At 33.3% G+C, this 23,763-nt stretch overlaps 3 protein-coding genes and 1 pseudogene across 4 annotated transcripts; 3 read left to right on the top strand and 1 right to left on the bottom strand.

Moving 5' to 3' along the window:
- Positions 1-205: 205 nt before the first annotated feature.
- Positions 206-2,255, top strand: LOC105632814 (uncharacterized). Its single transcript, XM_012215267.4, has 3 exons — positions 206-363; positions 544-598; positions 1,989-2,255. Exons 1-3 carry the CDS (start codon positions 279-281, stop codon positions 2,143-2,145), a joined length of 297 nt encoding a protein of 98 aa, XP_012070657.1. The 5' UTR covers positions 206-278; the 3' UTR covers positions 2,146-2,255.
- A 2,117-nt stretch (positions 2,256-4,372) lies between these two features.
- On the top strand, positions 4,373-18,087 carry LOC119371569 (B3 domain-containing transcription factor VAL3-like). The gene is made up of 4 exons (XM_037641933.2): positions 4,373-4,616; positions 17,045-17,126; positions 17,273-17,359; positions 17,966-18,087. The coding sequence occupies exons 1-4, from the start codon at positions 4,414-4,416 to the stop codon at positions 17,978-17,980; spliced, it is 387 nt and encodes a 128-aa protein (XP_037497861.1). The 5' UTR covers positions 4,373-4,413; the 3' UTR covers positions 17,981-18,087.
- Positions 9,953-11,293, bottom strand: LOC149494991 (uncharacterized; annotated as a pseudogene).
- Positions 18,088-19,809: 1,722 nt separating the features above from the next.
- CCDA (cytochrome c biogenesis protein family) lies at positions 19,810-23,309 on the top strand. Of its 2 annotated transcripts, XM_012215266.4 has the most exons (12): positions 19,815-20,105; positions 20,197-20,316; positions 20,467-20,522; positions 20,746-20,876; positions 20,974-21,059; positions 21,175-21,206; positions 21,495-21,656; positions 21,836-21,908; positions 22,009-22,109; positions 22,377-22,469; positions 22,780-22,826; positions 23,114-23,309. In XM_012215266.4, the coding sequence occupies exons 1-12, from the start codon at positions 20,045-20,047 to the stop codon at positions 23,184-23,186; spliced, it is 1,035 nt and encodes a 344-aa protein (XP_012070656.1). In that variant the 5' UTR covers positions 19,815-20,044; the 3' UTR covers positions 23,187-23,309. The 2 variants fall into 2 exon arrangements, with proteins under 2 accessions (XP_037497903.1, XP_012070656.1); XM_037641975.2 differs by lacking the exons at positions 21,836-21,908; positions 22,009-22,109 and having other exon boundaries at positions 19,810-20,105.
- Positions 23,310-23,763: the final 454 nt, after the last annotated feature.

Raw genomic sequence — 23,763 nt, 5'->3', positions numbered from 1 at the left:
ATATAGTCCTATGAAATGTAAAAAATAAACTACAAAATATCCGTTAAAAAATTAAAAAAAATTGACAAAAAATTGAGGATTTTTATGTCATTAGGCCTTATGAAAATGAAAATGAAAATGGACCAGAAAACCAATAAGCCGACAAATATGGTTATATAGATTTTGGGCTAAGCCCATAGCCCATGAACCGAAGACTTTCATTTACTTCAAATTTAGGGTTCTTCTTTTTGTTGCCTAAACCCTAAATTAATTTACGATCTCAAATCTGCCTGTCAACCATGGCGAAGAACAGAAATAAGAAGAAGAAAAATGGCGCCGTTTCAATGGACATCTCAGAGCCCACCGTTTCTGATCTCTCTCAGGGTACTTAACACTCTTTTTCCAATTCTATTTTTGTTCAATTCATTTACACTCTATTATTTGGCTGCCTAAGCAAAAGTACTGTTTCAATTTCCTTCAAATTTCGAACTTCATAAAATTTTCCTTCTCTTTTTGTATGATTTATTATTATTGTTATTGAACTATACGTGATTGTACATGCAGCAATGGATACTTCAGAGTCTGTAGCTCAAAAACCGGCTTCTGGGGTTCTTACTAGGTCAGTGCCAATAGCTCCATTACTGATTTCTCAGTTTTCAGTTTCGGTTTATATGTATATTATAGTTTTATGCATGCACACTTGTGTTGGGTTATACATGTATCATAGGGGTTGAGGAATAACGATGCAATTTTTCTTGTTTTAGTTTATATGATAATAGTTTGCGCATGCATACTTGTGCTTATGGGTTATACATATATCATAGGGTTTGAGGAATGGTAATTCATTTGTCTTATTTTACGTTGCATGATGTGTTAAGATTCTATTAATTTTTCTTTTAAAATGATCTTTTATTATTTAGAAGATGGGGGCTTTCGGGTTGATAGTTTGCCAATGACTCGCTATATTGTTAATGATGGTTCTTGCGAAAATGATTTTGACATGCAGAGTCCGTGTGCCATGTTAACCTCTGATTTCGATAAATGAGTACTTGTGAAAGCATTTGAATATGTGGTAAGAGTTAAAATGGTAGCAGGATGGCTTGAGAACGAAAACCTTAGAAACAATCATGCACTAGTTCTACGAATGCAATTGTGGAGGACTGCATTTTGCTCTTAGATTATAGGAAAGAGGTGCGAAAGATCTGAGAATTTTTTATTTCTATGCCGGAGTGTATTGGATGAGTGTTCTGGATATGACATCCTCAATTAAAATTAATCGGGAAATCTATGAAATTTTGGGATATGGGCAGCTCCAACTCTGGGCAAGCATTGTGTTGGATAATCATACCTGATTCCAAGTGACAGTGTGAAGTATGTTAGAACTTTATAAGGGTAAAAGTGTGATTATGAATCTTCTTACGACTGAAGCATGATAAGGGCTCATGGTCAATGTAGGGAGATGTAACACCAGATTCTTGTTTCCATTGAGGTGCCTCTGTCTTTTAGTCGTGGTCCATCTTTTTATTAGGCCTATTAGAAGATTGGTTATCTTCTTTCATCTGGTGGTTGGGTATGTGGAAGTTTAGCAATTAACTTAAATGTGAAGTGCATGCTTCTGTAGTCTCTGGAGATGATGAGCATTTGAAAATCTTTTGAAATGTCAATCTCCAATTTAAATATTTTGCTTGTTATTCTTTTTATTATTATAATTTGTTATATAGAAATAGAAGTGGATAGATGCATGTGGATGAGTAGGATTATTGCTTACATTTCGATCTGCCTTTTTTTCTTTAATGTATGAAATCTCTTTCCCTGTGTGTTCTCTAAGAACTTTACTTGGAAACTGTTCACATAGAGTGCTTTACTTGAGATTTTTGTTTTTGCTCATTATCATGATCAAATGGATGTAAGCTGCCTACCGATTTTGATATTTTATTTTCTCTGTGTTTTCTTTTTGATTGTATTTGAGTTTCATTTATTATCTCATTCATGCACCTCTTTTGGAACAGAAAGGTGAAGGGAAGACCGATGAAAAGATCAAAAAATGTTAGAAAGACGAAAGCCATAGCAAAAGCTGTATCAAAAAATGAGAAGTCAGTTGAGAAAGTTTTGAAGCATGAGAACAAAACAGCAAGAACCCAATCTGCAAAATTGTTGTACGACTAAATACAGAAGAAAGTTCTGTTTTCACAGTAGTAGATTCTTTTTGATATCACTATATTGAGTGTACTTCAATTATTTTGAGTATATAGAATCCAATTCAGGTTACTGGTCAATTCATTGCTTTATTTTCTTTGTAATTCTGCTATAAATAGCTGCAGATGTATGACAGTTGGAGTTAGGTACTTGCTAATCTTCTAAGGTCAGGTTTAGTTTATAACCCAGTTCAAACCCGGTCCAACTTGAAAATCCGAACCTCTTAAGAATGTGTTATTCTATCTGGATATGGTCAATCATAAACCTATCTATAACTATAAATGAGATAGGCGATGGCGAATCATGGTCCGTCTAATAATTTTTCTATTAATTATTGGGTTATGCCTCGTGTAAAAGATTCTTTTTTAACTTTAACCGTTGATTCAACGACTAGTGATAGGGGAAAGGGGAATCGGATACACATGGGACACTTGAGAGACCGTCGTAAAATAAATGTTAACTAGCATCATGAAAAATAATTGCTTACTCAGATATTATTATTATTATTATTATTATTATTATTATTATTATAAGGGCGAAAAGAGAAAAGGACTGAATAGTAAATATATATATGTATATATATAGGGCGTGAATAGTGTACTATTGCCATAATAGTATATTTACTATTCAGTCCTTTTCTCTATATATTTAAAGGGATGGTTTACTGTTGCCATAACATTATATTTACCATTCAGCCCTTTTCTCTTTTTGCCCTTTGTAACAGTACCTCACTAAACTGTTTTTTCTACGATGGCTCAATTAGTCCAAAACTTTCAACCTACTTATAATACATTATTTATCTTTCTTTTCTTTTTATTTATTAAAATGTGCCTATTATATAAATTTTCAAAAAAAAAAAAAAGTATTTACCACCGCCACTATTATTATTAATAAGTGATGATCTTATAAATATATTCTATCAATTTATTATTCATTTATAAATTATTATGTATTTACTACTCTATTAGTATAAAATTTTAATGACAAATTTGTTTACTTTGTTGAATTATATATAATAATAATAATAATATAATAATTATAATAATAAAAATTTCACTTTGAAATTCTCAAATAATTTTCTTTTCATATTGACTATATTTAATTTTTTTTTCACACCAATAATAAATATAACATATTTGCCCATGCAAGTTTTTTTTTTTAATCTTCCTTAACTATATTCCTACCATTTTTTTTTAAAAGAACATCTTTAGACATGTTACATGCTATGTAAATTGCATATTTGTATTAATTCAACACAAGCATAAACGCACATGTATAGATTTTCAATTTCATTCAATTGAAAAAACATAGTCATCCAATACCAAATTATGTTAGACCAAAATGTATAAATACTATTATGGTTTCTTACATAATCATATATGCATGTTACTATTAGTATAATATTCATAATGCTATTTATGAGTTGAAATTATTATGGATGAAGTCAATAAATATGAATTATCATGCAGTACTTCCATGATTACGACACACTTCAAAATTAAATTTATAAATATTAGTTTATGATAATTAATCGGCACATCATGCCGGGATTTATGCTCGTATCATCTATGAATGAACTAGCTAAGAAGAAAATGTTATAATTTTGTACTATTTTATTCTTTTTTTTTTTTTTTTGTGAATTAATAGAATAGTAAATTTTTTTTATTGGATTAATTTTGTACATGGGCAAACTTGTATATATGTATGGTTAGTTGTGGTTAATAGACTTGATTTGCCAATGAAGCCTTAGCCTAACAGCTAAAGTGGAGGTCTCCCGAGTATGGTGTCTATTACCTGTTATAGGGTTGAGTTGGACTGCTATTGTTGCCCTTTGATTTGTATCTAAAAACGGTAATTTTGTCAAGTTTGCTTAAATTACAGCAACACCTTCCTAGTGGAGATGGTAATAACTACACTTCCTTGTAAATAAAAAAAAAAAATGGAAAGTGAAATTAGAACTCTCTAATTGTCAGAAAAAAAAAACCACTCTCTTCCATTTGGCAACTTAGTGAAGGCTTTCATTTTAAACATGGAATGTCACCTTGCAAAACCACCTTCTAACCATGGCAAATTTAAGACCACCTTCTATTGGATGTTCTCACCAAATCCTCCTCATATTGTTTTTTAGCTGAAATTTGACCATTGCCTTAATTAATAGAGAATCTGCGTTCTATTTGCACTTTTTACCTTTTTCTCTCTATCTCATTTTTGCTTCAACCTTTCCTCTAAGATTCTCCAATGGCTTCTTCTTCTTCTTGTTCTTCTGGTTCTTTTTCTTCTTCTGGTTCTTCTTCTTCTTCTTCTGGTTCTTCTGGTATGGTACTTCCTTTTTTAACTTTAGATGATGGCAAGTGCTTCTACTGCAAGTCTTTCGCAGTTCACTTTAGGCGAGGTTGGCAGCTTCAAACTGGAAATTATTCTGGCCTTTGCGAGGCATGCGCGTAAGTGTCCTTGGATGCATGTTTTTGCTTCTTTTTATTTCATCGCCATTTATTATTTATTCTTCTCCTTCATGCAAAGTTGCTCATATGTATATATATGCCCCATGTTTGACAATTATTTGAGTTTATTATTATTATTTTTATTTTTATTTTGTAGGGTAACAAAATCATCTTTTTTTACTATATGTATTAGTCATATTTTCTATCGTCCATAATTAATTGAATAATATTTTTTATTTTTAATTGAATAATCCACAATTAATTATAAAGGTGCAAAATCAAAATTAAAGGCATAATTTAATTTATTAGGACCGGAAGGGGTATTTTTTTTCTTATCAAATGTATTGTTTACTTAATTTATGATAAAAGATATAATATAATATAATATAATAAAAGGTCGGATTTAATTCAAATTATGAGACAATATATCAATATAATTAACGGGAAAATTTATAGAAGTTTTATGAAAAAATTGTCCTATAATATATCAACAAATGACTTCTTTTACGGTCACAGATAGATAGAAAGAATAAGAGAAAAAAAAAAAAAGAATAATTAAAAACAAGTAACCCAATTAGCACACCATAGCTTATAAAGACATAATCTAGTGATAAGTGCATATACGACTTGACAATAGATTCAGGTTCGAATCTCCTTCCTCAATACTTAAAAAAATAAGGGGTGGAAGCGGAATCGATTTTTTAAAAAATGGGTGTAGATTCAGGTATTAGTTAAATGGTGTGGAACGGATGGCTGTTTTAAACGGATGTGGGTATTAAAAAAGGGGACTCACCACACTTGGAATGGTTAAAACCATAATTTTAAAAATCAGATTGGACCGGCCAGTTTGACTAGTTTAATTGGGAACTGAATAGTGGTCTGGTCCAAGTTATATAGAAAAACAGGGAGCTTAAAAAATCGACATAAACCGGATGACAATCAGCCAAAAACCGGTGAACCAGACCGGTTAAAACTCAGTTCGATTCAACATTTGGATTTTTATCTCTAATTGTGGGCCGTTTTAAAATTTGAGCCTCTTAAAAATTGAGTCCATTGATTTTTTAATTTTGAACCTCTTTATTTCTAAATCCAACATCCTATTATATTAATTAGAATGATTAAATTTCCCAACTTTAAACTCAAATGTGAAAAATAATATTATATTTTATTATAATTAATTAATTTTTTTAGTATTAAATTTAGTAATATTTTATTCTTTTTGTTTAAAATTATTTACTAAGTTTTCTAATTTTTTATAAAAGCCAAATTTGAGAATGTTTTTTTATTTGATATCAAATTTTTTTTTGTCCTATACTAGCAATTTTATTTAATAAATATATTTAAAAATATTATATATAAAAATTCGGTTGAACCATATTGAATCTGGTTGAACCTTCTGGTTCACTTACCGGTTCGATTCTCATAACACTAGTTAGAACCAATCCATCCCAATATTAAGCGAAACAATATGTTTCACTGTAGCAATCTTAAACCATTATCGTCTCCTCCAATATCTCTCTCCACCAATAATCCCTAATCCACTTTCTGTCTGCATCAATGAATATATAACCTCTGCACTCTCTTCCTCCATGTCTAACACAACCAAACCCACAAAAGAACCAAAAGCTTAGTTCAACAGGCATCAGCATAATAATCTGTGAACATAACTTTTAGTTCATTTCAGAAGTTTTGTTCAACACAAACAAAATAATGAAAATAGTATATCCCCATTTGATAATTCAAAAAATGACAGAAAAAGTAGACGAAAAAAAGAAGAAGATTTATTGACATCTCTTTCTTAGGACTGAATTTAAACATTAAAAATCAAAAGATAGATTTAATCTAAAGAACAACAACCCACATAAAGCAATTCGGAACTAGATTCAGATGAAAATCATCTGAAAACAAAATGCAGATGAAATACCCATATAACAAGTTCTAAAATAAACCAAAAATGAAATGAAATGGACTAAAGAAGGAGATTTTGATAGGTCCCAGTCAAAGCTTAAGAAATAAATTGGAAATAGGAATAATTTTTTATTGATGATCCAACAGTAGCAGATACAAGAGCTTTAAATAAGAATAGAACTTAACAACCAAGTCCTATGCTTAAGCCACTAACGGCAACTATTCCCACAAATTAGCCAAATATAATAGGTCAGTTAAGATAGTGGACTGACTTATTCAAAACAATAAAAACAGAAAAAATCTTTATGCAGAAATTTAATCAGCAGCAATAGAAAATATTCAGCAGCAGCAATAGTCAATCCAATATTCAGTAGCAGCAATAGTCAATCCAAATACTTTTTATTTGGAATTGACACCCTCTTTGACCTTCGTGGCTTATCAATACACCCCTCTTTCACAGGAACCTTGTCCTCAAGGTTCAAAGTAGAAAATCTGTCAAACAATTCAGCAGTATTTTCCCAGGTAGCATCATCAGCAGGTAAGTTTTTCCAGCGAACAAGACTTTCCTCCACAAGTCGCGATCCTTGCTTAACCCAGCGAGTGTCCAGTATCTCCTTTGGTTCTAAAACAACACCACCATCATCGTTGAACAAGGGCAATTCAGAAGACACTGGTACAACATCACCAACATGTTTTTTAAGTAATGAGACATGGAAAACTGGATGGATTTTTGAACCTTCAGGCAACTGTAATCGATAAGCAACTTGACCCAGCTTTTCCAAAATTTGAAAAGGGCCAAAATAACGATTTGCTAGTTTTTGATGAATCCTTTGGAAAACTGAATGTTGGCGGTATGGTTGTAATTTCAAGTAAACCCAATCACCTACTTGAAACACAACATCCATTCATTTTGCATCAGCAGATTGCTTCATTTGGTTAACTGATCGGGAAAGAGTGGCTTTGAGCTGCTGCAAGATCTCATCGCGAGTTGCCAAAGCACGATCTGCTTCATAAACTGAAGACATACCAACCTCATATCGAGGAATGGTTGGTGGATGCCTGCCATATAACGCCAAGAAAGGGGTCATGCCAATGGAAACATGGAAGGAAGTGTTATACCAAAATTCTGCCCAGGGTAGAAAAGAGGTCCATTTCCGAGGCTGTTGGGATGCAAAACAGCGGAGATATTGTTCCAGACATCTATTGACAACTTCTGATTGACCATCTGTTTCGGGATGATACGAAGAGCTCATGTTTAACTTGGTGCCCGATAACTTGAAGAACTCGCGCAAAAAATGGCTCACAAAAATTGGATCGCGATCGCTAATTATTGATTGTGGCATGCCATGCAGCTTAACAACACCTTCAATAAACTTTTCAGCGATCATTTTGGCAGTAAAAGGGTGTGACAAAGCCAAAAAATGTGCATATTTGCTTAAACGATCGACCACCACCAGAATTGAGTTTTTGCCATTAGAAGATGGAAGTCCTTCAATGAAATCCATCGATATGTCATCCCAAACTTGGTGCGGAATCGGCAATGGCTGAAGAAGGCTTGCTGGAGAAGATGTTGAAGCTTTATTCTTTTGGCAAACGGTACAGGAAGCAACATAGTCACGAACTGATTTTGACAAGGAAGGCCAATAGAATTGTTCAGCTATTCGTTTGTATGTTCGCAGAACGCCAGAATGTCCTCCACTTGGTGAATCATGGAATTCTTGTAAGAGCTGAGTAATTAAATCAGAATCAGGTGGAATAATAACACGATTCTTGTAAAGAATCAAACCAGCCCGCCATAAATACGGTTTGCCTGGGTTGTCGGTAGCCAATTTGCCAATACGAATCATGTAAGGGTGTGTGGTAGCTGCTGCCCGCAAAGTATTCCACAATGATGTCTGTGGGCTGAAAAGAGTATGGAGACTAGGACTTCCCCCGATTCTGGACAAAGCATCCGCTGCAACATTTTCCTTTCCTGGTTTATAACGGATCTCATAATCATAACCCAATAACTTAGAGACCCATTTCTGTTGTTCAGGAGTAACAATTTGCTGCTCTAACAAGTACTTGAGACTCCTTTGATCAGTTTGAATTAGGAACCTCCTTCCCAATAAATATGGCCGCCATGTACGAATTGCCTGAACAATCGCAAACATCTCTTTAGCATAGGTGGACCAAGATTGCTTTGAAACACCCAAGGATTTGCTCATGAAGGCGATGGGTTTATCTTGTTGAGAGAGGACAGCCCCAATGCCTTCATTTGAAGCATATGTGGTAATGACAAAATCTTCATTAAAATTTGGTACAGCTAATGTTGGTGTAGAAGACATAGCATGCTTCAAATTTGTAAAAGACACGTCTGCTTCTTCTGTCCAAGCAAATCTGCCCTTTTTTAACAAATTCGTCAATGGCCGAGCAATCAAGCCATAATTCCGCACAAACTTCCTATAATACCCTGTGAGGCCTAAAAATCCACGTAAATCAGAAACATTAGTAGGTTTTGGCCAATCAAGCATTGCCCGAATTTTCCCCTGGTCCACTTGAACACCATCATAAGAAACAATATGCCCCAAGTACTCAATTTGTTGCTGCCCAAATGCACATTTATTGAGCTTGATAAAAAATTTATGGTGCCGCAATATTTCAAAAGCCATTTTTACATGTTCAAGATGCATGTTCCAATTGGGGCTATAAATCAAGACATCATCAAAAAATACTAGCACAAATTTGCGTAAATATGGGCGAAATATAGAATTCATGATAGCCTGAAAAGTGGAGGGTGCATTACATAAACCGAAGGGCATTACCAAGTATTCGTAATGACCGTTATGGGTGCGAAAGGCTGTTTTATGAACATCATTTGGATGGACTCGTACCTGGTGGAAACCAGACCGAAGGTCAAGCTTGGTAAAGAAGGCAGCCCCATGGAGTTCATCTAACATGTCATCGACAGTAGGAATGGGAAATCTGTCTTTAACAGTGACAGCATTTAAAGCCCTATAATCTGTACAAAATCGCCAAGATCCGTCTTTTTTCTTAACTAACAAAACAGGTGAAGAAAAAGGACTGGTGCTAGTCCGGATTAGCCCCAATTTTAACATGTCATGAACTTGTTTTTCAATTTCGGCTTTTTGAAAATATGCATACCTGTATGGACGAACATTGATAGGATCTGTCCCCTCCTTCAAGTTGATACAATGGTTAATTTCCCTTTCTGGCGGCAGCTCCGTTGGAAGTTGGTAAATGTCAGCAAACTGATGGAGCAATTGTTGCATATCAGGATGAAGTCCCACTGGAGGCAATTCATGTTCAGTTTGAAAACAGATTGCAAACATAGTCTTTCCATGTCTCAACTCCTTCGTCATTTCCTTAAAGGAATTTTGTTGAATAGGTTGACTATCGATTCCTCTAAGAAATTGTAGTTGGCCATTCTATCGGAACTCCATAGTCAAATGCTTCCAATTACAGTTTACATTCCCCAATTTTTCAAGCCATTGAATTCCTAATACCATATCCAAACCCATTATAGGCAAAGAGTACAATGTAACAGTAAAGGATATACCTTGTACTAGGATAGGCGCATTCTCAAATTTTCCACAGCAATGCAGGTATCCACCATTAACGACCTTCACCTTATTCGGCTTGATTGGCGTTGTTAGTAATTTGAGGGTTTCTGCAAGCTTTTCATTAATAAAATTGTGGGTGGAGCCACTGTCAATGAGGACCGTCATTTCTGTCGAACCAATTTTTACAAGGACTCTCATGGTTCTAGCTTCAGACCACCCCGTAAGAGCGTGGAGGGAGATTTCTGGTTCGTCGTCATCTCCGTCATCTCCATCCTCAACGCCACCATCTAAGAGAAGCAATTGGGGTTTAGCACATCTATGCGCAGGAGTGAATTTTGCATCACAATTGAAACAAAGCCCAGCAGCTCTTCGTTTTTGCATTTCCTCCCACGAAAGGCGTTTTACTGGCGTTGTTGCCTTCTCCTTTGTGGGTGACAGCATGTTTGATTGACTGTATGGGTGAGCAACCTTTTTCTGCCTCTACAATTGTTCATCCCTCATTCGAGCATAGTTAACGGCTTCCTTTAACGTCTTGGGTCTGAACATCCTTATGCCATCTGATATTTCTGTTTTAAGGCCCCCCATAAACGTTCCCACCAAAGCCTTTTGTGTCCATCCGCGCACCTTATTTCCCAATCTCTCAAATTCACGTTGATAGTCTCTCAAGGGTCCGGTTTGTCGTATTTTTGATAGGGATTCATCAAAGTCTTCGCAGTCTGTAGGACCAAAGCGAGACCATAATTCATCAACAAAAGTTTCCCAGGAAATTTCCTTGCCTTCTTCTTCATAAGTTCGACGTAGCCACCTCCACCATTGATTAGCTTCTCCTTGGAGATGATAAGAAGCCAAATAGACCTTTTCTGAAGGTAAAGTTTTCTGATAATCAAAGAATTGGTCTACTTTAGTCATCCATTCCGTCGGGTCGTCTCCAGAATATTTAGGAAATTCAATTTTAGCGAGTTTGGAAGCAAAAGTAGGCTTTCCTCCCTCTCTTGAATCTTCCTTGTTGGAACGGTTTTGGCTGCGATCTCCAACGCTACTGGGTCCATCTCTAATATTGGAAAGAGACAACTCAGAAAACTTTGTGATTGCAGTTTCAATTTGTTGTAATTTGTCACCAATTCCTCGTTCCATGCTACTAACAGTGTCTTGAAGCTGGCCAACTGCAGCTTCCAAATTTTCAATACGCTCCTTGTTTGATGTCATTAAAGAGAGAAGTGAAAGAAATAGAATAGAGAAAAGAAGATAAGAAGCTCTGATACCACTGATAGGTCCCAGTCAAAGCTTAAGGAATAAATTGGAAATAGGAATAATTTTTGATTGATGATCCAACAGTAACAGATACAAGAGCTTTAAATAAGAATAGAACTTAACAACCAAGTCCTATGCTTAAGCCACTAACGGCAACTATTCCCACAAATTAGCCAAATATAACGGGTCAGTTAAGATAGTGGACTGACTTATTCAAAACAATAAAAACAGAAAAAATCTTTATGCAGAAATTTATTCAGCAGCAATAGAAAATATTTAGCAGCAGCAATAGTCAATCCAATATTCAGCAGCAGCAATAGTCAATCCAAATACTTTTTATTTGGAATTGACACCCTCTTTGACCTTCGTGGCTTATCAGATTTGCCTTTATGGTTTGTAATGAAAAATTCCTAAATTAACTTCTATAGACAATAAACACTAAAGAAATACAATGTTGGCATAAGAAGGAGACTGATACAGAGTTTAAATAATAGTTATAGATGCTTGCGAATCCCAGAAGAAGAGGGTGATAGTCATTTGGGATTGGATAGAAAGAGAAGCATCGATTTGTTAATTAAGAAGGAAGAGGAATAGAGAGACAGGTTGATGGAAATGATCGAAAAGGGTAGAATATAGAGTTGGTTTTTTCTTCTAATACGCTGTGTTTTGTTTTTGGTTAATGACTAATCCCCTTGAGTTAGTCTAACCAAAGTTATAGACGTGGTCCCACGTTTATTATTATTTTATTCAATTTAGATTATTTAATTTAAATTTTCAGTGCAATTATAATAAAATAAAATCTAGAGATTTACTTATCTAAATTTGGTGCATGAGCTCACTTATAGTCCAAACTAATGAAAAAATAAGTTTTTATTGTAAAGAATATGCTGACCTTGCTCTTAGAAAAAAAGAAGGATAAATTGAGAACAATATTTAAAAAAACTATGTTTTCATCCGTTTAGTTCATGAATGGGCTCATGAGCGATGTCTAAACAAGTTTAATCCTAAATATGATATAATTGGAGTATATGAGAGGGTATGTTTGATTGAGATACAATTATAACAAAACACAAAGTTAGAGTATATTAAGTGATTTAAGTTGGGGGATGTGTGTGTATGTTTAACCCATTCCCTATTATGGTCTTCCAAATATTCATTGAAAAGCTAAAAAGGAATGATTAATAATTTGGTTCTAGAAGAAATTAAAAACTTTATTAAAAATCTTATGAGATCTGTTATTCAATAAGACTAACACTAATAATTCATCACAGAAAAAAAGATTATCTTGTTGAGGATCCCTAACTAATATTCAATACAAATAGAAAGCACTAATAGATGAATCTTTCAATGAACTTGATAGTTTGAATATCTGATAAGGATTATCGGAGGAGTTATTCAAATTCAGTTTCCTATTCTATTATGGTTTCCTAATGTGTTGTAACTTATGGCTAGGGTTAGCTCTTGCTATTGTATATATATACCTGTATTACTCAATCAATATATTCAAGTCTTCCAATTGTTTTACATGATATCAGAGCCGTAAGAGGTTTAACCACCCAGGTCTCTTGAAACCTTAATGTCTTCTTCACCCAGCCAACTGTCATGGGAAATCCATCGCTACCAACAACCATGTCGAATCTCATGCATCGATTACCTATCAAATTGACTGCTTCTAATTTTTTGCTTTGGAAGACTCAACTGATGCCTATGTTGAAAGGTTGTGGTCTTGCTCATCATCTGGATTTCTTTATTGCTCTACCATCACCGGTTCCTGAGGGGGATCAACCAAATCCCACTTATGTTAAGTGGGAACAACAAGATCAATTGGTGTTGAGCTGGATTGTCTCATCAGTTACTGAGAGTGTTCTTCAACAGATTGTTGGTATTGATGCGGCGGCAGCAGCTTGGACAAAACTCGTGCATGCATATGCTAAAGGTTCTAAACCACATATTAAGGAGTTGAAATCTCGCCTCCCTAAATTGCAACAAGACGCTGATAACGTTACTGGTTATTTACAAAAGACGAAACACATTTTTGACCAGTTAATTGCTCTTCAACATCCTTTTTCTAAAGAGGTTTTATTGATTACATTCTTGATGGTCTTAACTCCTCTTATAGACCATTTACATGTAATCTTGAAGACGACATGAAGATGTTAATTTTGAAGATCTATTTAGTATTTTGTTAATAGAAGAACATTAAGTTGCACGTGAAATTAATGTTGAGTCTAGTCTTTCAGACGAATGTTATACATCACGTCAGTCTTATTCTGGTTGTGATCGTGGTAGGGAACATGACTAATGAGGGGCGAAGTCGTTCTACTGTTAATTCCTTTCAACCTAATCATGGGTCAATGCTCACCAATTCTCACCGGTTCTGGTCCAAATAATTCCTCTAGTGTTTCCACCAATACAAATGATTATTCTATTGTGACTTATTTTAATTACAATAGTATCGGCCACTTTGCCAATATTTTTCCTTCTCCTCACAAGAAACGCAACTCCCAACCTCAACCTGCCTCCAACTTTACCCCTACAAATTCTCATCACCAAAATTGGGTAATGGGTTGGAAAACCTTACTCTCCATTCCGAATATCAAGGACTTGAAGAAGTGGTTGTTGGTGATGGTTCCTCTCTTTCTATAATTAAATATTGGATCATCTTCCTTTTTAGTTGGTGATAATAATTTTTTGTTTCAAGATATTTTACATGGTGAGAAGGATTATTAGAGGAGTTATTCAAATTCAGTTTCCTATTCTATAGTGGTTTCCTAATGTGTTGTAACTTATGATTAGGTTTAGCTCGTGCTATATATATATATATATATATATACTTGCATTACTCAATCAATATATTCAAGTATGCTAATTGTTTTACAATATCAAGAAAAGAAATGGACTTGACTCTTGATGTTTTAACTTAAACATCCAAAGAGTTTAAGAGTCGATCTTGAATGTGTTTTGCAACATCAAGCATTTTTACTTTCTTGATATAGAAATGCATTAGTATAATCTTACCTATCTGAATATTCCTTAATACTCTAATTCACCAAAAGTGAAAAGGATAAGGCAATCTTTTGATAAAGGGGAAGAGGTAGGGCACAACCTATTTTGTGGCACAAGATGCGTTAAAGGCAGGAATCAGTTCACAATGTTCAACTACTCGACTGGCTAAAGCTAAAAGGAGAAAGAGAGATGACTCTAGTTGTTGAGTACCTTGAGGAAGGTAGCATATCGACTTCTAGTAGATGAATAATCATGTATGTTTAGAAAAAATGCTATAAGATTCATTCACTAGGATTCCTTGAATAGGATTGCTAACTTATACTACTTCAACACAAATAGAAAATACTAAAAGATGAATTCTTCAATGAGCTCGATGGTTGGAATATCAAGACAAGGAATGGACTTATCTCTCGAAACTATAACATTGAACCTCTAAGAGTTTAAGAGTCGAGATTTAATGAGTTTTACCATGCAATATCAGATAGAAAATACTAATAGCTGAGTCTTTCAATGAGCTTCAAGCTTTGAATATCAAGAAAAGAAGTGAGCACAACTCTTGAAAATATAATAATACTCCAAAAAGTTTAAGAGTTGAGTTTTAAAGAGTTTTAATAGGTAATGTCATGCAGATTCGATTCCTTAATATTACCTTTTTGGATATTCCTCAATATACGAATTCACTAAAGGTGAAAAGGAGATGAATAGATCATCCACTTTCAGAAACAATCCTATAAGATACGTTCGTTAAAACTAGTGCCAACAGTTCATCATAATATTATTGAGTGAAATCACTAAATGATACTAATTTAATGCCAAAAAAAATATTTGAATTTTTTAATGAGCTTTATTGTTTGGATATCAAGAAAAGAAATGGACATAGACACTTGAAATTATAATTTCAAGTCTCTGAAGAGTTTAAGAGTTGAGTATTAATGAGTTTTAATATGCAATTTCAAGTAGTTTCACTTTCTTGATATAAAAATGCATTATTGGAATGATTCCTTTTTGGATATTCCTTAATGTCCCTATTCATGGAGTGAAAAGGAGATGAATAATCATCGGCTTTCAGAAGAAATCCTACAAGATCCATCACTTAGTATTGGTGCAGCTAGTTCATTACGGAAAGAAAAGATTCACCGAGTGAGATTGCTAACTAATACTAATTCAATACAAATATAAAAACCGATAGATGAGGTTGATGGTTTGAATATCAAGAAAAGAAATAGACACGACTCTTGAAGTCATCACTTTAAACCTTTAAATGGTTTGAGAGTCGTGCCTTAATGAGTTTAAGCATGCAATATCAACCAACTTCACTTTCTTCAAATAAAATTGCATTATTTGAATGATGTCTTTTTGGATACCCCTCAAGATTCCTATTTGCAAAAGGTAAAAAGAGATGAATAAGTCATTTTCCTTCAGGAAACATCCTACAAGATCTATTTATTAGGACAGTTGTCGACACTTTATCACGAAAGAAAAGATTCACTGAGTGGGATCACTAACTAATACTAATTCAATACAAATGGAGAATACTAATGGATGAATCTTTCAATGAGCTTGGCATTTTGAATATTAAGAAAAGAAATGGATACGACTCAAATCTTCAAAGAGTTCAAAAGTTTAGTCGTAATAAGTTTTAATATGCAATGTCAAGTAGTTTCATTTTCTTGATACAAAAATGCATTACTGAAATGATGCATTTTTAAACATTCTCTTGATTTCCTTATTCATGAAAGATGAAAAGATTTGATGAGAGAGATTACTAACTAATGGAAATTCAATGTAAATATATAGAAAATGCTAATAAATGAATTTTGAAATGAGCTTGATGGTCTCAATATAAGAAAAAAAATGCACATGACTCTTAGAAACTATAACTTCATTCTCTCAAGTGTTTAAAAGTTGAGTGTTAATATGCAATGTTAAGCAATTTTGCTTTCTTAGTATAAAAATGAATTTTTGCAATGATGTTTTTGGATATTCTTTAATATGTTTATTCATGAAAGATCAAAAGGATATAAATAATCATATTCTTTTAGAAGAAATTTTACATTATTTATATATTAGATTCATTATGGAAAATAATATTTATTTTTTTTGAAGAAATCCAACTAGAAATTTTATTAAAAGAAAACTGTATACAGATGTGAAATAGAGATCAATATATTTCTATATTTTTATATAGGAAGTCTAATAAAAAACCACTTGTAAAAAGAAGTCTTGATTTGAAGTATTTGATCGAGTTAATAGAAAATAATATTTGTGCCATAGGTGATTGTTTGCTCCACTTAGTGACTATTCATAGCCACTATTTGACTCCATGATCTTTATATAAGTCCAATCTGACTACCTTCAAATTTATTCCTTCTATTGCAGAGGAGATTTGCATTTCTTTCTGCATAATTATCTAAATAAAAAAAAGATACTAGATAAAATTATCATAATGGCGATAACAATAACTCAAAACTAGATCTAAGAATGAATCATATTATTAGAATGTTATTACCACGAGCTTTAATTAAATAACAATTATTTACAAATATTTTTCTTTTTGAATATTGGAAGAGAGAATTCGAATCCGGATCTATTGGCAGGTTGTATATATACTTACCATGAGTCCATATATTAATGGGCATTTACAAATATTTTTATCATTCAGTTTTCTTAGCAATTATTTGTTCCTAACATTCAACACAGCTGTGCTTATGAGAGTGGATGCTTCTGCAACATTTTTCACTGGGATGCTCAGGGATGGAGAAAATGCACTGGTTGCCGAAAGGTGAGATAAAATTCCATTTTATGATTAGATATTCATATTAATATATCTACAAGCAACTAATTAACATGTATATTTTATTTCTCCAAAGTTTTTTTATCTTTTGGTTATTTGGTCATGTACTAATATTTTAATTTTCCTTATTATAGTTACTTCACTGTGGATGTGTTATGTCAACTCACACACATGTGCTGACGGATTTTGGAGGTATCAAATGCATGCAGTGCTTGAAGAAGGTATCCATTTCAGTAAACCCATCATCTGCTTTCATCTTCTAATTTTTCACTTTCAGAAGTTTTTTAATCTCAACAGTAAATTAATTTTCCCTTTAGTAAAAACATTTTGTTTTCAGCATTGTTAGAAACAACTTTCTGTTAAATAAGTTTCTTCTTATATTTCTTTTGTCATAAAATTATAAATCATTTAACGTTTTTACAAGAGATTAAAAAACAATTAATTTTCATAAATTGTAATAAAACTAAGGGTAATTAATAAAATTATCATTTATCTTTATACTATGAGTTATTGCATCTCATGTAAATAATGGTAATATTGAAAAAATATGAATTATTACTCTTTAAAATATTTAAAACAACTCATATTTTGAAACGAAAGGAGTAATTGATAAACCAAATTTTGACTCTTTTGTTATCTGAGGATAAAAAAAAATTTATAGAAAATGTAAATGATAAAAAATAAAGGTAAATTTAATTAAATATATTTTATATATTACCTATTAATTACCATATAAATAATTTGGAAATTGGTGCAAATTACATTCTAAAGAAAAGCTTGGATGCATTCTTATGCTATTTTCTTTTTTATGTAATAAAATATTGCAGGAAAGCGGAAATTAGAAACCATGATCTTCGTAAAATGCATTGACATTTCTATGAAGTTACAACATCAGTACTCTCTACAATCCAACGCCATGGCCTTGGAAAATCAATAAATAGTACTGCCAGCATGATTAGTCAATCTATATATGACATCTTCAAACCATATATTTATATGTCATATGAATATTCAAATAAGAATATTATCTACAATAATGGAAACAGAAAGCATGTATTAGAAGTTTAAATATTTCTTTTTTTTAATCCTTTTTCGAATTGGTTATTTCTTGTTTGGTTTGTCAAAGTTCACAAGCGGAGCTAGCGCAATTATTTTGGGGAGCTAAATGAAATTTTTTTGAACTTTTAGGAGGGTCAAATGTAATTTTTCTATATTTTGAAAGATTAAAATATTATTTTCATAGGAAATTTTTTTAAAAAAAATGTTTTGGGGTGACCGGCCCTTAGGCCCCTACGAGGCTCTGCCCCTAATAGTGCGGATAATTCTCCGTCAATTTGAATCTCTATCAAAAGGCTTAACATGCTTGATGAGTCTGAAGGAAGAGTGAAAATAGAATCGAATTATCTATGGAAATAAAACCAATCTAATTGGTTATGTTCCATTTAGACCGTGTTCGGTAACAACATTCATGATAATTTTTAGTGTTTTGAATTAGTCAAAATACTATGTCTATATTATTATATCCGATAAACTGATGTATGTGCGTTTTCTAAAAGGTTATTTCACGTAATGTGTAGAGTTTTAAGTTTATTTATAGAAATTTTTATACAACCTTATTCTTTATCACATTATGTCTTTTCATTGTTTTTTATATTTTAAAATTCTTCTTGATCACATTATGTCTTTTTATTATATTTTATACTTAGATTTTGTTATAATTGATAGTAAAGGAAAAAAAAAAATATTTGTTTATATATTTGCATTTGAACTTAAAAAAATATTAAAAATTAAAAATATTGATCTCCTAAAATATTAAAAATTTTCAATTTTATTTATAAAATAATGAACTTTTTTATTTTTGCTCTCTTAAATTTTGAAAATTTAGGTTTATTAATGTTATGCCCTACTCTAACCGCCAAAGATTATCCGCTTTGGATCAAGCCAATTTCATTGTGGAGGTGAAATGAGGAATTTTCCAGGAGGTTACCCAATCTACGATTTTCGTTAAGCGAACGTGTTTAAGCTGAAATTCTTCTAAATCTCCAAGCCATTTCATCAAAATGTGCCTTTGATGATTAGTTTTTTCTTTCTTGATATACGTCAATTCATTCATGTATCCCTCATTCCACTACCATAGCGAGCCTGCTATCTTAGAAGCTAGCCAGAAGCTTTTACTCTATCCGCTCTCTTTTGATCGCTTTGCTGGATGAGAATGTCACAATTAATGATGAATTTGATTTTATGGCTATAAGTGAATATTTCAACGTTTTTTTTTTTATTATTTTAAATTTAATTGTCAATCAAATAACTGTTTTTACCGAACACTTCGCTTTTAACCGCTATTTAAACAGCTAAAAGCTAACAACTAATAATTCACACTTAATAGCTATTAAGACAGCTAACAACTATTAAAATAGCTAATAGCTCTTAGAACAGCTAAATTTACCAAAATGACCATTTATCTTTTAGTTTAGACTTTTTAAATTAAATTTAAGGTTTTCCAAACAAAAATTTTTTTATTTTTTCTAATAAAATTGAATCAAATTGAAGCAAATCAACCTTTAATTTGGTTTGATTGGCTTTATCGATTGTGTAGTCCAACAGCGAACCTTAAGAACAGCACAAGTCGATTCAATTAGAATTTCTTGTCATGTCATTAAAAAATTGCATATCCATTCCAACCTTTACGGCTTTACCAACCCGAACGCAGTGTCGTGTAAAGAAAGTAGCCGTTAACACATCATTTTCTGAGCATCCGATTATGAAATCAATCTGCAGTCACAGATTTGGCAAAATATCTCGTAAAGTCTTTCTTCGCTGAAATTTTCTCTTATTTTCTCACAATTATTTCTTTCTCGGAACCCAAATAGAACTCAAAGTTCAGTGCTAACAGTTTTCGTATTACCATGAGCTTGCTTATAAATCACTGTGTTAGCTGTGGTCTGAATAACCTGAGAACCAACCATGGTGAGTAAGTTTTAATTAAAGTTTCCTTTTTTTAATTTCATTGCTCCTGAAACTAAATAACAAACCCATCCTCTCAATTTCGCTTTTGAAGGTAGAGAAAAGTTCCCAATCAAAATCAGCGACAAGTCTTCAACAAATGATATTGTTTCCTTTTCGAAGAATGACAGTAATTGCAGCTCTCGAATTAATACAATAGCGAGTTCTATTGCAGGTAATTTAATTTTTTAATTGATCGATCTACTTGATTGTTAAATAAGTCTATTTATTTTATTATTTTTATGATTCTTTCCATTTTTTTGTAATTTTCTTTTCGCTGCTCTTGGCATTCAGCTATAAATATTTCTGTTTTGTAATTTCTCAGTTGCAAATTTGGTTGCAATAGACGCGGCAAAGGCTGTAACTACGAGTAAATTATTGGTGAGAATCTAAACTTATGGGGCAAACATTTGATGCATGTTTATTATTTTAATCTCATTTTAGAGTTCCTTAATTCAACTTAAATTAAACCAATTATGCTAAGTAAATGACATTATCAAATACAAAATGACTTTCCTGTTTACTACACCTCAAGATAATGATTGTGATTTAACTGCTTTTGAAATCTTTGGAGCAAGAAATACTTTTTTTTTTTTAAATTCAGGAAGAAGCTGCTTCTATCTATGCTTTGGCTGATGGAAGTACTGGGGATTGGTTTGGAACCTTTTTATATTCAGCTGGACAACAGGCTAATGAAGCTGTTCAAGACCAGTTATCTGCCCTTAGTTTTACCAGGTTTGTCTCCAAACATATTCCGTTCTATTTGTATATCTTTAAAAAATTCACTGCATTTGTTGATATTGTATGGTTAATTGGTTATTCCGTATTACAGTTTGGCAGTTATTTTTGGGGCAGGGCTTGTGACCAGCCTTTCACCTTGTACGCTGAGTGTTTTACCATTGACTCTTGGTTACATTGGTATGCATTTTCTCACTTTGAACTGACCTAAGTCATTCCCTGGAGGTGTGCGATTTCTGTTCTGAATCTCTTGTAATCTTCGAATCGGGATTAAGACCTCATTTTGATTATGCAGGAGCATTTGGCTCGGGGAAAAGCAGGGCAGAGGTAATGGCTTATCAAATTTGTTATCTTCGATCTTATATTCTTTTTAGTTTTCTCAGTTCCCACATTGAGATAAATTCTTAAGATATTAAATTGTGAAAATAGCTAAAGAATTGACTCGCTAAACAAAGAGAAAAAAAAAATATCAGGCCAGCAGTTTTAATGTAGACATGTGAGTTTTGTTGTACTAGGCATCTTGAACTTTTTGTTGTAGCCTCCATAAGTAGCACAACAAGGCTATAGCTACTTTACCCGCTCACACAGTGAAATAAGTTTGATGCTAATGTTCAGGTCATTGCGGATTCCATCGCATTTTCTTTAGGATTGGCTACCACACTAGCTCTTCTAGGCATAGCAGCCTCATTTGCTGGGAAGGCATATGGACAGATAGGACAAGGATTGCCTTTGGCTGCTTCTGGCTTGGCTGTTATTATGGGTCTAAATCTCCTTGAGGTATTAATATGTATGTATTGCTTATTGTTTGATTTGCGTTTTACAAGAATTGGCTGTTTGTTTTGTTACTCTGAGCACTGATGATGGCCCTTTTAATGTTCCCTGGACGAGTGGTTGGTTATTTTTCCTTAGTTCTCCGTTTCCATTTTGTGTTCTCATTCTGGGGATCATTGTTGCAGATAATTGAGTTACAGCTCCCTTCCTTTTTTAACAATTTCGACCCCCGAGCTGCTGCTGCTAATTTCCCATCAAGTAATTGACCTTTACAAATTTTACAGTCCTTTGAGTAATCATTATTTGGTTCATCGGATTCTCTTGAAATGTTTAATGATAAAAAAGCATGGTATTTTAGGTGTACAAGCATATTTAGCTGGGCTTACTTTTGCATTAGCTGCCTCTCCTTGCAGTACACCAGTACTTGCAACTTTGTTGGGATATGTAGCTACCTCTAAGGTACATATCTGCTCTCCTTCTCCCTCTCCCTAGCCACGCCATCCCCCACCCCCCCCCCCCCCCCCCCCCCCCCCCCAAAAAAAAAAAAAAAAAAAAAAAAATCTTCAAGTTCAAATAGAAGGAAAGGAAGAAAATAACATATCCATTATGCTTAGTGAACTCCTTGCTGTTTATTTCCTGCTTTCATAGTTGGCAAGTTGATTTGTTTGAATTTGGCTTACATGTGGCTACAATTTCATGTATTGTAAAAAATATAATTTATAACAGGATCCACTGGTAGGAGGCAGCTTGCTTTTGACGTATACTACTGGCTATGTTGCTCCTCTTCTTCTTGCTGCTTCGTTTGCTGGAGCATTGCAGGTATGTAGTTCGTATTTGGGGAGTGTAGTTTCTATTATTTTGGTTAAATCAAGAGGATAAGCAATTGCTTCCACTACCACCTGAACTTTTAATGTTTCATGAAACTACCATTTCCTGGGACTATGCTCAATGCGTAATAGTTACATTCTATTTGAGTAAACCGAATGTGAAAATGTTTTGATACTAATAACTACCCTAATCAAGATTCAAGGCTATGAGAGACTGTAGGATCAGAATAATCTTTTATATATTGTCTTGCTTCAATTTTCTTTTTAACACTTTAAAAGTCTAACCTGTAAGACGTTCGCAGAGCCTGCTGTCATTCCGCAAGTTTTCAGCATGGATCAACCCAATGAGGTATTACAGGAGCATCTTTAATATATATATATATAGAATTTGATAACAAGTAGTTGCTGCTTTACAATTCAATAATCTTTCACATTATCAGTTCTTTTAGTGCTAGACAACCATGTTAATTGATTCTTTTTATGTCTATGGAACCCATATCTTAGTCAGCACTTAGCAAATATAGCATGCCATTCGTCTTTCACATGCAGTTGCATATTCCTGTCAAGAACTATCTACCTAGTTTCTGGTTCCTTAAAATGTTTCTAATTCTTGTTTGAATTTGATTCGCTTTGCAGTGGTGCACTTCTCCTAGGAGGAGGTGTATATACTTTCTTGGATAGGCTCTTCCCACCCACAATGGCAATGTAAATACCCCACCTGCGCCACTAGGTTTTACTTCACAAAGTGTACAGAGAAAATGAAAAATTGATTGATAGTAAGACAAAGCTTATACAAACCCTTCATTCTATAAAGTCATTAGGTTTCTCATAATGGTAATATCAGTGATCTATTACTCATTTTAGATTTCATTACTTCCTAGAGGCACAGACATGCATGCATAAATATGGAGTTAATGACATGATATGAACACATTGACATAATTTTTCTTATATAAATTGGTGCACAACACTCATCCTGTAATCATATGGTCCCGTCATGACTACAATATATGGAAACAAAAAAGAGTGTACATTCAAATTTCAAACAAGTCCAGAATTCTGGAAATATGGAAACCAAAAGCCATAGTTGCTGTGGAAGTATGAAAGGTACAACCGCTACAATATATAAAAGCTAAAACAGCTTTTTCTGATATTTTGTAGTCGGCCACGAAACAGATAAGTGAGTGGATCTAAGTGACAAATTGATTAGGTCATGACCTCATTAACTGGCAGGATGGTGATGTTGTCCATAGATAATCGTTCTTATCGCAATATCTGAATTATGC

Source organism: Jatropha curcas, chromosome 7 (assembly GCF_041381405.1).
Source record: "Jatropha curcas cultivar XTBG-Jc1 chromosome 7, XTBG_Jcur_1.0, whole genome shotgun sequence".
NCBI lineage: Eukaryota > Viridiplantae > Streptophyta > Magnoliopsida > Malpighiales > Euphorbiaceae > Jatropha > Jatropha curcas.
This window is presented reverse-complemented; position numbering and strand designations above follow the sequence as displayed.